The following is a 13,407-nucleotide window of genomic DNA, read 5'->3' on the forward strand; positions in this document are numbered from 1 at the left end:
ATGGGTGAGAGAGAGAGGAGGATAGAGACAGTAGAGACTGACAGGAAGGATGGGTGAGAGAGAGAGAGAGAGAGAGAGAGGAGGATAGAGACAGTAGAGATTGACAGGAAGGATGGGTGAGAGAGAGAGAGAGGAGGATAGAGACAGTAGAGATTGACAGGAAGGATGGGTGAGAGAGAGAGAGAGGAGGATAGAGACAGTAGAGATTGACAGGAAGGATGGGTGAGAGAGAGAGAGAGGAGGATAGAGACAGTAGAGATTGACAGGAAGGATGGGTGAGAGAGAGAGAGAGGAGGATAGAGACAGTAGAGACTGACAGGAAGGATGGGTGAGAGAGAGAGAGAGGAGGATAGAGACAGTAGAGATTGACAGGAAGGATGGGTGAGAGAGAGGAGGATAGAGACAGTAGAGATTGACAGGAAGGATGGGTGAGAGAGAGAGGAGGATAGAGACAGTAGAGATTGACAGGAAGGATGGGTGAGAGAGAGAGAGGAGGATAGAGACAGTAGAGACTGACAGGAAGGATGGGTGAGAGGGGGGTGACATGCAAGATATGTCGATGGCCGGAATCGAACCAGGGACCTTGTAATGATATTGCATGCCTTAGTGTGCTATGCCACTTACGGGCCTAAAGTTCCTGTTTTGCCACAATTTAAACCTCCATGAATGGAGAGGCTCTTGTATGTGCGCAGTGAGACTCTAGCGCCAGTTAATACGACTGTAGAAATGTATTAAATTACATACTAGATTTACTAAATCATTTCAGATTCTGACCAACTTTCTCCTTTACAGTATAAAACATTTGTGAGCAGCGCATGCCTCTATCAATAGCTGCCAAAATATATGAATGATGTAATACAATCTAATATCCAATCCAATAATGGAAATAGATGACAGATCTTAACAAGCAACTCGCACTCCACATATTATTTCGTCAGACAACATTAGAGAGACTCCATTAATTTCCCAACTCAGACTTAGGAGTTTATATCCGCTACAGCGGAGCTCCTGTAACTGAACAGCCTTTTGTGGCTGAATGAGAGGCAGACTGTTCGCTGCTAAGAGGCTGATGGAACAGCTGAATGAGAGGCAGACTGTTCGCTGCTAAGAGGCTGAATGAGAGGCTGACTGTTCGCTGCTAAGAGGCTGAATGAGAGGCAGACTGTTCGCTGCTAAGAGGCTGAATGAGAGGCAGACTGTTCGCTGCTAAGAGGCTGAATGAGAGGCAGACTGTTCGCTGCTAAGAGGCTGATGGAACAGCTGAGTACCACAGCAGAGCTGAATGAGAGGCAGACTGTTCGCTGCTAAGAGGCTGATGTAACAGCTGAATGAGAGGCTGACTGTTCGCTGCTAAGAGGCTGATGTAACAGCTGAATGAGAGGCTGACTGTTCGCTGCTAAGAGGCTGATGGAACAGCTGAATGAGAGGCTGACTGTTCGCTGCTAAGAGGCTGATGGAACAGCTGAATGAGAGGCTGACTGTTCGCTGCTAAGAGGCTGATGTAACAGCTGAATGAGAGGCTGACTGTTCGCTGCTAAGAGGCTGATGGAACAGCTGAATGAGAGGCTGACTGTTCGCTGCTAAGAGGCTGATGGAACAGCTGAATGAGAGGCTGACTGTTCGCTGCTAAGAGGCTGGAGAGGCAGACTGTTCGCTGCTAAGAGGCAGACTGTTCGCTGCTAAGAGGCTGATGTAACAGGCTGAATGAGAGGCAGACTGTTCGCTGCTAAGAGGCTGATGTAACAGGCTGAATGAGAGGCAGACTGTTCGCTGCTAAGAGGCTGGAGAGGCAGACTGTTCGCTGCTAAGAGGCAGACTGTTCGCTGCTAAGAGGCTGATGTAACAGGCTGAATGAGAGGCAGACTGTTCGCTGCTAAGAGGCTGATGTAACAGGCTGAATGAGAGGCAGACTGTTCGCTGCTAAGAGGCTGATGTAACAGGCTGAATGAGAGGCAGACTGTTCGCTGCTAAGAGGCTGATGGAACAGCTGAATGAGAGGCAGACTGTTCGCTGCTAAGAGGCTGATGTAACAGCTGAATGAGAGGCAGACTGTTCGCTGCTAAGAGGCTGATGTAACAGCTGAATGAGAGGCTGACTGTTCGCTGCTAAGAGGCTGAATGAGAGGCAGACTGTTCGCTGCTAAGAGGCTGAATGAGAGGCAGACTGTTCGCTGCTGAGAGGCTGATGGAACAGCTGAATGAGAGGCAGACTGTTCGCTGCTAAGAGGCTGAATGAGAGGCAGACTGTTCGCTGCTAAGAGGCTGATGGAACAGCTGAATGAGAGGCAGACTGTTCGCTGCTAAGAGGCTGATGGAACAGCTGAATGAGAGGCAGACTGTTCGCTGCTAAGAGGCTGATGTAACAGCTGAATGAGAGGCAGACTGTTCGCTGCTAAGAGGCTGATGTAACAGCTGAATGAGAGGCAGACTGTTCGCTGCTAAGAGGCTGATGTAACAGCTGAGTGGCTGAATGAGAGGCAGACTGTTCGCTGCTAAGAGGCTGATGTAACAGCTGAGTACCACAGCAGAGCTGAATGAGAGGCAGACTGTTCGCTGCTAAGAGGCTGATGTAACAGCTGAATGAGAGGCAGACTGTTCGCTGCTAAGAGGCTGATGGAACAGCTGAATGAGAGGCAGACTGTTCGCTGCTAAGAGGCTGATGTAACAGCTGAATGAGAGGCAGACTGTTCGCTGCTAAGAGGCTGATGTAACAGCTGAATGAGAGGCAGACTGTTCGCTGCTAAGAGGCTGATGTAACAGCTGAATGAGAGGCAGACTGTTCGCTGCTAAGAGGCTGATGTAACAGCTGAATGAGAGGCAGACTGTTCGCTGCTAAGAGGCTGATGTAACAGCTGAGTACCACAGCAGCTGGTGGTTGGGAGACACGACGCATCCGTTAGCCTATAAGGGAAGCTTCAACAGACACCAGCAGTGACCTACAGTACGTTCTGTTGAGAACCGGCAGAGTGGTGTACTAAGTGTCTAACTGTAAGTCCTGGATTCAGAACAGCATTCAGACTCTCAGAGAGGAATGGAGCATTAACTACGTTTGCTGTTACATGAATATTAATGTTCTGAGCAGGCCTCAGATGCTGACACATATGCTCGGTTTTATATTGAACCGTACGGTTCTCCTGAATGTCGGTTTCTCGGTCTATCCTGTTTCATTGAAAGTCGGAGGTGGAGTTGATCTGGAACGCAGCTGCTTCTTGCTCAGATGTTTGTTCGTGGCGAGCGGAGTTGAGAACATGGCAGCAGTTTGAGGAAGCACCGGATTGCTACAAATCTGCGTTGTGGGGTCGTTCATTCTGGTTTTGGCGTTGAATACAGCGACGAGGGAACGAACAAGTCGTATGTGTGATGATGTGTGACGGGTCTGACCGTGAGGATCTTGGAGACGTCCAGCTGGGAGAGGAACAGCTGCTCCGCCTGCTGCAGGGTGGCAGGGGGGACGGCACACAGCTGGGCCTGGAGGTCTGTCTGGTTCTCCTGCTGATCCACGCTCAGGTACTGACCCAGCAGGCTGGAGTTACACACTATGTCACTCAGCACCACCCCCGCTCCACCCAGAGACACCTGGAGGTAGACAGATGGATAGATAGATAGATAGATAGATAGATAGATAGATAGATAGATAGATAGATAGATAGATAGACAGACAGACAGACACACAGACAGGCAGACACACAGACAGACAGACAGACAGACAGATAGACAGATAGACAGACAGGCAGACAGGCAGACAGGCAGACAGACAGACAGACAGACAGACAGTTGCTCTGCAGCTCCTTACCACCTGGAGGTTGAGGCGGGCCCTCATCAGCTGGTCCAGGGCCGAGGGAGACAGGCTGCCATTGGTCAGGAGGAAGGAGGAGAAGCTCTCATTGGCCCGTAGGTATTCTCCCACAGGGAGGTCTGTGACAGACACAAACATGGACCAATCATATCGTGCCGTGCATACAGCGGTTCCTCCGGTTCTACCTGCACAGTATTCAGGTAGCTAGTACTTTCAATAACAGACCATCATTGACGTTACATTGTTGACATTTAGCAGACAGCTTTTATCCAAAGCGACAGTACATCAGGGTTGCAAAATACCCCTAAGTTTGGGAAGCTTTCCGATAATAATGTTTCCATATTGAAACCCATAGGGAAAGCTCAGAGGATGAAGCTCTAATACCATCACTAACACTACTACTCACTAACACTACTACTCACTAACACTACTACTCACTAACACTACTACTCACTAACACTACTACTCACTAACACTACGTCTCACTAACACTACTACTCACTAACACTACTACTCACTAATACTACTACTCACTAACACTACTACTCATTAACACTACGTCTCACTAACACTACTACTCACTAACACTACTACTCACTAATACTACTACTCACTAACACTACTACTCACTAATACTACTACTCACTAACACTACTACTCACTAACACTACTACTCACTAACACTACTACTCACTAATACTACTACTCACTAACACTACTACTCACTAACACTACTACTCACTAACACTACTACTCACTAACACTACTACTCACTAACACTACTACTCACTAACACTACTACTCACTAATACTACTACTCACTAACACTACTACTCATTAACACTACTACTCACTAACACTACTACTCACTAACACTACTACTCACTAACACTACTACTCACTAACACTACTACTCACTAACACTACTACTCACTAACACTACTACTCACTAACACTACTACTCACTAACACTACTACTCACTAACACTACTACTCACTAACACTACTACTCACTAACACTACTACTCACTAATACTACTACTCACTAACACTACTACTCACTAACACTACTACTCACTAACACTACGTCTCACTAACACTACTACTCATTAACACTACTACTCACTAACACTACTACTCACTAACACCCTACCGTTGTCATTTGGTGTTCAACATACAGTATGTATATCTACCCTCAGGGTTATTGATGCAAATGCATTCATGTTGCCTGTATGAACTTAAGCACTGCCTAGCAAGGGATCTGTGAAGGTCCTGTAGGTATTGTATCTGGAAACTGTTCAGCCTGCCAGCTGAGCCTTACAATGACGTGTCTGAAATCAGGGCAACAATCAGCACACGCAGACACCTGACACCGTTCACACGCTGCTCCACAACTCACTAAGAGCTGGTGTGTGATCTGGTACTCTCTGTTCTGTGTTCATGTTAGGAACGTTCCCTGTTTGAAGCACGCACGTCCACACCTATAAACCCCCACAACAGCCCCACCCTTCCACTGAGACCTAACACACCTACTAACTCATCTAAGGAAACGTGTGAATAGAATAGACGTTATTGTCGTTGTACAGTTGCCTATACAATGAAATTGTAGTGGCTCTTCCGAAGGTGCAAAAAAACAGAAAACATATTCACATATTCACAAACATATACACATATAAGATAAACATTTATGAACATGAATCAGTAATAATGTTCATGTTCAGATGTTCAGACATGATCCTTTCATTGACTACCAACACTCAGTAGTGCAGCTGGTCATCATCCTGAACACAACAACAACAACAACAACAACAACAACAACAACAACATCTACTCACGGATCAACGTCGAAGAGAGCCACCTACATCTCAGTCTATAGACTGAAGACCTCCATCTCTTCATCTACCTACCTTAACTGTCCCTCCTAAAGACCTCCATCTCTTCAGGCTACACCTTAACTGTCCCTCCTAAAGACCTCCATCTCTTCAGGCTACACCTTAACTGTCCCTCCTGAAGACCTCCATCTCTTCAGGCTACACCTTAACTGTCCCTCCTAAAGACCTCCATCTCTTCAGGCTACATCTTAACTGTCCCTCCTAAAGACCTCCATCTCTTCAGGCTACACCTTAACTGTCCCTCCTAAAGACCTCCATCTCTTCAGGCTACACCTTAACTGTCCCTCCTAAAGACCTCCATCTCTTCAGGCTACACCTTAACTGTCCCTCCTAAAGACCTCCATCTCTTCAGGCTACACCTTAACTGTCCCTCCTAAAGACCTCCATCTCTTCAGGCTACACCTCAACTGTCCCTCCTAAAGACCTCCATCTCTTCAGGCTACATCTTAACTGTCCCTCCTAAAGACCTCCATCTCTTCAGGCTACACCTTAACTGTCCCTCCTGAAGACCTCCATCTCTTCAGGCTACACCTTAACTGTCCCTCCTAAAGACCTCCATCTCTTCAGGCTACACCTTAACTGTCCCTCCTAAAGACCTCCATCTCTTCAGGCTACACCTTAACTGTCCCTCCTAAAGACCTCCATCTCTTCAGGCTACACCTCAACTGTCCCTCCTAAAGACCTCCATCTCTTCAGGCTACATCTTAACTGTCCCTCCTAAAGACCTCCATCTCTTCAGGCTACACCTTAACTGTCCCTCCTGAAGACCTCCATCTCTTCAGGCTACACCTTAACTGTCCCTCCTAAAGACCTCCATCTCTTCAGGCTACATCTTAACTGTCCCTCCTAAAGACCTCCATCTCTTCAGGCTACATCTTAACTGTCCCTCCTAAAGACCTCCATCTCTTCAGGCTACATCTTAACTGTCCCTCCTAAAGACCTCCATCTCTTCAGGCTACACCTTAACTGTCCCTCCTGAAGACCTCCATCTCTTCAGGCTACACCTTAACTGTCCCTCCTGAAGACCTCCATCTCTTCAGGCTACACCTTAACTGTCCCTCCTAAAGACCTCCATCTCTTCAGGCTACATCTTAACTGTCCCTCCTGAAGACCTCCATCTCTTCAGACTACACCTTAACTGTCCCTCCTAAAGACCTCCATCTCTTCAGACTACACCTTAACTGTCCCTCCTAAAGACCTCCATCTCTTCATCTACCTACCTTAACTGTCCCTCCTAAAGACCTCCATCTCTTCAGGCAACACCTTAACTGTCCCTCCTAAAGACCTGCATCTCTTCATCTACCTACCTTAACTGTCCCTCCTAAAGTCCTCCATCTCTTCAGGCTGCATCTTAACTGTCCCTCCTAAAGACCTCCATCTCTTCAGGCTACACCTTAACTGTCCCTCCTAAAGACCTCCATCTCTTCAGGCTAGCTAGACCTTAACTGTCCCTCCTAAAGACCTCCATCTCTTCAGGCTAGCTAGACCTTAACTGTCCCTCCTAAAGACCTCCTCATCCCCACTACCCCCCTCGGTACATTAATGAAATGATATATTAATGTATTGATGAATGAATGATAAGTTGTTCTTCCTTCTTCTAGCATTGTGACTGCCAGTGGCCCCTGGTCACAGCATACTGTAGATTACCTTTTCTTATGATGACTCACGGATAGATAATTCACTTACTTACTTACTTAGACTAGATACTTAAATATATAGTATTGGGATAAAGGCGTCTGCTGAATGCCAAACATGCAGATGTAAAGGTGATGGATGAACGACACGTACTGGGCCAGGCGCCGGGCCGCTCCGCCAGGCTCCGCACAGCGTCTCTGAGGTCCTGCAGGCCGGAGAACACGGAGGTCCGGATGGTTCTGGAGGAGAGGACGGTCTGGACGTCCACCAGGAGACGAGACAGTCTGACCCAAAACACAACAGACAAACCCCCACAAACTGTAAATGGTAAACAGACTGACTTATATAGACTGACTTATATAGTGGCTTTATTCCAAAGCGCTTTACAACGGCCTCTCATTCACCCAGTCACACACACATTCACACACCAATGGCGGCCAAGCTACCATGCAAGGCGCCGGCCGGCCCGCTCACTGGGAGCAATTTGGGGTTCAGTGTCTTGCCCGAGGACACCTCGACATGTGGCCAGCCGGGGCTCGAACCGCCGATCTGCCGACCTTACGATCATTAGACGGCGGCTCTACCTCCTGAGACACAGCCTCTACCTCCTGAGACACAGCCTCTACCTCCTGAGACACAGCCTCTACCTACTGAGACCCAACCTCTACCTCCTGAGACACAGCCTCCACCTCCTGAGACACAGCCTCTCCCTCCTGAGACACAGCCTCTACCTCCTGAGACACAGCCTCTACCTCCTGAGACACAGCCTCTACCTCCTGAGACACAGCCTCTAGCTCCTGAGACACAGCCTCTAGCTCCTGAGACACAGCCTCTCCCTCCTGAGACACAGCCTCTACCTCCTGAGACACAGCCTCTACCTCCTGAGACACAGCCTCTACCTACTGAGACACAGCCTCTACCTCCTGAGACACAGCCTCTACCTCCTGAGACACAGCCTCTACCTCCTGAGACACAGCCTCTACCTCCTGAGACACAGCCTCTACCTCCTGAGACACAGCCTCTACCTCCTGAGACACAGCCTCTACCTCCTGAGACACAGCCTCTACCTCCTGAGACACAGCCTCTACCTCCTGAGACACAGCCTCTACCTCCTGAGACACAGCCTCTACCTCCTGAGACACAACCTCTACCTCCTGAGACACAGCCTCTACCTCCTGAGACACAGCCTCTACCTCCTGAGACACAGAGCCTCTACCTCCTGAGACACAGCCTCTACCTCCTGAGACACAACCTCTACCTCCTGAGACACAGCCTCTACCTCCTGAGACACAGCCTCTACCTCCTGAGACACAGCCTCTACCTCCTGAGACACAGCCTCTACCTCCTGAGACACAGCCTCTACCTCCTGAGACATAGCCTCTACCTCCTGAGACACAGCCTCTACCTCCTGAGACACAGCCTCTACCTCCTGAGACACAGAGCCTCTACCTCCTGAGACACAGCCTCTACCTCCTGAGACACAACCTCTACCTCCTGAGACACAGCCTCTACCTCCTGAGACACAGCCTCTACCTCCTGAGACACAGCCTCTACCTCCTGAGACACAGCCTCTACCTCCTGAGACACAGCCTCTACCTCCTGAGACATAGCCTCTACCTCCTGAGACACAGCCTCTACCTCCTGAGACACAGCCTCTACCTCCTGAGACACAGCCTCTACCTCCTGAGACACAGCCTCTACCTCCTGAGACACAGCCTCTACCTCCTGAGACACAGCCTCTACCTCCTGAGACACAACCTCTACCTCCTGAGACACAGCCTCTACCTCCTGAGACACAGCCTCTACCTCCTGAGACACAGCCTCTACCTCCTGAGACACAGCCTCTACCTCCTGAGACACAACCTCTACCTCCTGAGACACAGCCTCTACCTCCTGAGACACAGCCTCTACCTCCTGAGACACAGCCTCTACCTCCTGAGACACAGCCTCTCCCTCCTGAGACACAGCCTCTACCTCCTGAGACACAGCCTCTACCTCCTGAGACACAGCCTCTACCTCCTGAGACACAGCCTCTACCTCCTGAGACACAGCCTCTACCTCCTGAGACACAACCTCTACCTCCTGAGCCACAGCCTCTACCTCCTGAGACACAGCCTCTACCTACTGAGACACAGCCTCTACCTCCTGAGACACAGCCTCTACCTCCTGAGACACAGCCTCTACCTCCTGAGACACAGCCTCTACCTCCTGAGCCACAGCCTCTACCTCCTGAGACACAGCCTCTACCTCCTGAGACACAGCCTCTACCTCCTGAGACACAGCCTCTACCTCCTGAGACACAGCCTCTACCTCCTGAGACACAACCTCTTCCTCCTGAGACACAGCCTCTACCTCCTGAGACACAGCCTCTACCTCCTGAGACACAACCTCTACCTCCTGAGACACAGCCTCTACCTCCTGAGACACAGCCTCTACCTCCTGAGACACAGCCTCTACCTCCTGAGACACAGCCTCTACCTCCTGAGACACAGCCTCTACCTGCTGAGACACAGCCTCTACCTCCTGAGACACAGCCTCTAGGTCCTGAGACACAGCCTCTACCTCCTGAGACACAGCCTCTACCTCCTGAGACACAGCCTCTACCTCCTGAGACAGCCTCTACCTCCTGAGCCACAGCCTCTACCTCCTGAGACACAGCCTCTACCTCCTGAGACACAACCTCTACCTCCTGAGACACAGCCTCTACCTCCTGAGACACAGCCTCTACCTCCTGAGACACAGCCTCTACCTCCTGAGACACAACCTCCACCTCCTGAGACACAACCTCCACCTCCTGAGACACAGACTCTACCTCCTGAGACACAGCCTCTACCTCCTGAGACACAGCCTCTACCTCCTGAGACACAGCCTCTACCTCCTGAGACACAGCCTCTACCTCCTGAGCCACAGCCTCTACCTCCTGAGACACAGCCTCTACCTCCTGAGACACAACCTCTACCTCCTGAGACACAGCCTCTACCTCCTGAGACACAACCTCCACCTCCTGAGACACAACCTCCACCTCCTGAGACACAGCCTCTACCTCCTGAGACACAGCCTCTACCTCCTGAGACACAGCCTCTACCTCCTGAGACACAGCCTCTACCTCCTGAGACACAGCCTCTACCTCCTGAGACACAGCCTCTACCTCCTGAGACACAGCCTCTACCTCCTGAGACACAGCCTCTACCTCCACCAGCCTCTACCTCCTGAGACACAGCCTCTACCTCCTGAGACACAGCCTCTACCTCCTGAGCCACAGCCTCTACCTCCTGAGCCACAGCCTCTACCTCCTGAGACACAGCCTCTACCTCCTGAGACACAGCCTCTACCTCCTGAGACACAGCCTCTACCTCCTGAGACACAGCCTCTACCTCCTGAGACACAGCCTCTACCTCCTGAGACACAGCCTCTACCTCCTGAGACACAACCTCTACCTCCTGAGACACAGCCTCTACCTCCTGAGACACAGCCTCTACCTCCTGAGACACAACCTCTACCTCCTGAGACACAGCCTCTACCTCCTGAGACACAGCCTCTACCTACTGAGACACAGCCTCTACCTCCTGAGCCACAGCCTCTACCTCCTGAGACACAGCCTCTACCTCCTGAGACACAGCCTCTACCTCCTGAGACACAGCTTCTACCTCCTGAGACACAGCCTCTACCTCCTGAGACACAGCCTCTACCTCCTGAGACACAGCCTCTACCTCCTGAGACACAGCCTCTACCTCCTGAGACACAGCCTCTAGCTCCTGAGACACAGCCTCTACCTCCTGAGACACAGCCTCTACCTACTGAGACACAGCCTCTAGGTCCTGAGACACAGCCTCTACCTCCTAAGACACAGCCTCTACCTCCTGAGACACAGCCTCTACCTCCTGAGACACAGCCTCTACCTCCTGAGACACAACCTCTACCTCCTGAGACACAGCCTCTACCTCCTGAGACACAGCCTCTACCTCCTGAGACAGCCTCTACCTCCTGAGACACAGCGTTTACCTCCTGAGACACAGCCTCTACCTCCTGAGACACAGCCTCTAGCTCCTGAGACACAGCCTCTACCTCCTGAGACACAGCCTCTACCTCCTGAGACACAGCCTCTACCTACTGAGACACAGCCTCTAGGTCCTGAGACACAGCCTCTACCTCCTGAGACACAGCCTCTACCTCCTGAGACAGCCTCTACCTCCTGAGACACAGCGTTTACCTCCTGAGACACAGCCTCTACCTCCTGAGACACAGCCTCTACCTCCTGAGACACGGCCTCTACCTCCTGAGACACAGCCTCTACCCCCTGAGACACAGCCTCTACCTCCTGAGACACAGCCACTACCTCCTGAGACACAGCCTCTACCTCCTGAGACACAGCCTCTACCTCCTGAGACACAGCCTCTACCTCCTGAGACACAGCCTCTACCTCCTGAGACACAGCCTCTGGGGGTTCCCCTGGGGGTCCCAGAGGAGAGGGTTGAGAACCACTGATCTAGTTAGATGTCTTGGTCTCAGTCAGTCAGTCAGAACTCTCTGTTCTATTCTCATCTGCAACGACAACACAGTTGATGATCTAATCTAACAGCGACGAGGAAGAACAGAGATGGTAAGATACATTTGCGGAGGGTTTTTATCGATCGATCGATCCTCATTACAGCAGCATCATTTACAAACGACACACAAACAGCACTCAGTCTAATTTGAGTCCTATTCTGGTTCTACTTTCAATCATCTTATCAGATGAGTCGCAACCCTCTGCTTTGCAACCACACACCCAGTACCCCCCTGTCTGTCTGTCTGTCTGTCTGTCTGTCTGTCTGTCTGTCTGTCTGTCTCAACACACCCCGTACCCCCCCTGTCTGTCTGTCTGTCTGTCTGTCTGTCTGTCTGCCTCCCTGTCTGTCTGTCTGTCTGTCTGTCTGTCTGTCTGTCTGTCTCAACACACCCCGTACCCCCCCTGTCTGTCTGTCTGTCTGTCTGTCTGTCTGTCTGTCTGTCTGTCTGTCTGTCTGTCTGTCTGTCTACCTGTCTGTCTGTCTGTCTGTCTGTCTGTCTGCCTCCCTGTCTGTCTGTCTGTCTGTCTGTCTGTCTCAACACACCCCGTACCCTCCTGTCTGTCTGTCTGTCTGTCTGTCTGTCTGTCTGCCTGTCTGTCTGTCTGTCTGTCTGTCTGTCTACCTGTCTGTCTGTCTGTCTGTCTGTCTGTCTGCCTCCCTGTCTGTCTGTCTGTCTGTCTGTCTGTCTCAACACACCCCGTACCCCCCTGTCTGTCTGTCTGTCTGTCTGTCTGTCTGTCTGTCTGTCTGTCTCAACACACCCCGTACCCTGTCTGTCTGTCTGTCTGTCTGTCTGTCTGTCTGTCTGTCTCAACACACCCCGTACCCCCCTGTCTGTCTGTCTGTCTGTCTGTCTGTCTGTCTGCCTGTCTGTCTGTCTCAACACACCCCGTCTCCCTCCCTTCCTGAGCCCTGAGGCTTCTGTACCCACATGGAGTCGTCAAAGTTGCCCAGGCGGCCCGGGGTCTCCCCCGGCGTGGCGCTGTGGAAGCAGGGGTTGTTGATGTTGCAGACGATCCCCTGGATCCACGGCAGGGTGCCGGCGGAGGGGAGCGCTTTGTTGGGGAAATGACCTGGAAGTAGAGAGACACGTTAGTTAATAATATACACCATTTAGATGACGCTTTTATCCAAAGTGATTTACACTGCCAGCGGGAATCGAACCCCCCAACCTAAGCGTTGTTAGCACCATGCTCTACCAGCTGAGCCACAGAGGACCACAGAGGACCACAGAGGACCACAGAGGACCACAGAGGACCACAGAGGACCACAGAGGACCACAGAGGAACACAGAGGACCACAGAGGAACACAGAGGACCACAGAGGACCACAGAGGACCACAGAGGACCACAGAGGACCACAGAGGAACACAGAGGACCACAGAGGACCACAGAGGACCACAGAGGAACACAGAGGACCACAGAGGAACACAGAGGAACACAGAGGACCACAGAGGAACACAGAGGAGGACAGAGGACCACGGAGGACTACAGAGGAACACAGAGGACCACAGAGGAACACAGAGGACCACAGAG

The 13,407-nt window shown here is 51.0% G+C and overlaps 1 protein-coding gene across 1 annotated transcript in view; it reads right to left on the reverse strand.

The window, feature by feature from the left end:
* Nucleotides 1-13,407, reverse strand: part of abca7 (ATP-binding cassette, sub-family A (ABC1), member 7) — a gene marked incomplete at its 3' end in the record, with an annotated part of 109,576 nt that overhangs the window by 93,782 nt on the left and 2,387 nt on the right. The window contains 4 exon segments of the mRNA XM_080530532.1: nt 3,381-3,575; nt 3,793-3,914; nt 7,476-7,606; nt 12,804-12,945. Coding sequence (XP_080386658.1) covers nt 3,381-3,575; nt 3,793-3,914; nt 7,476-7,606; nt 12,804-12,945 — 590 coding nt within the window.

Source organism: Nansenia antarctica (genome assembly GCF_963989245.1).
Source record: "Nansenia antarctica genome assembly, chromosome: 1".
NCBI classification, from domain to species: domain Eukaryota; kingdom Metazoa; phylum Chordata; class Actinopteri; order Argentiniformes; family Microstomatidae; genus Nansenia; species Nansenia antarctica.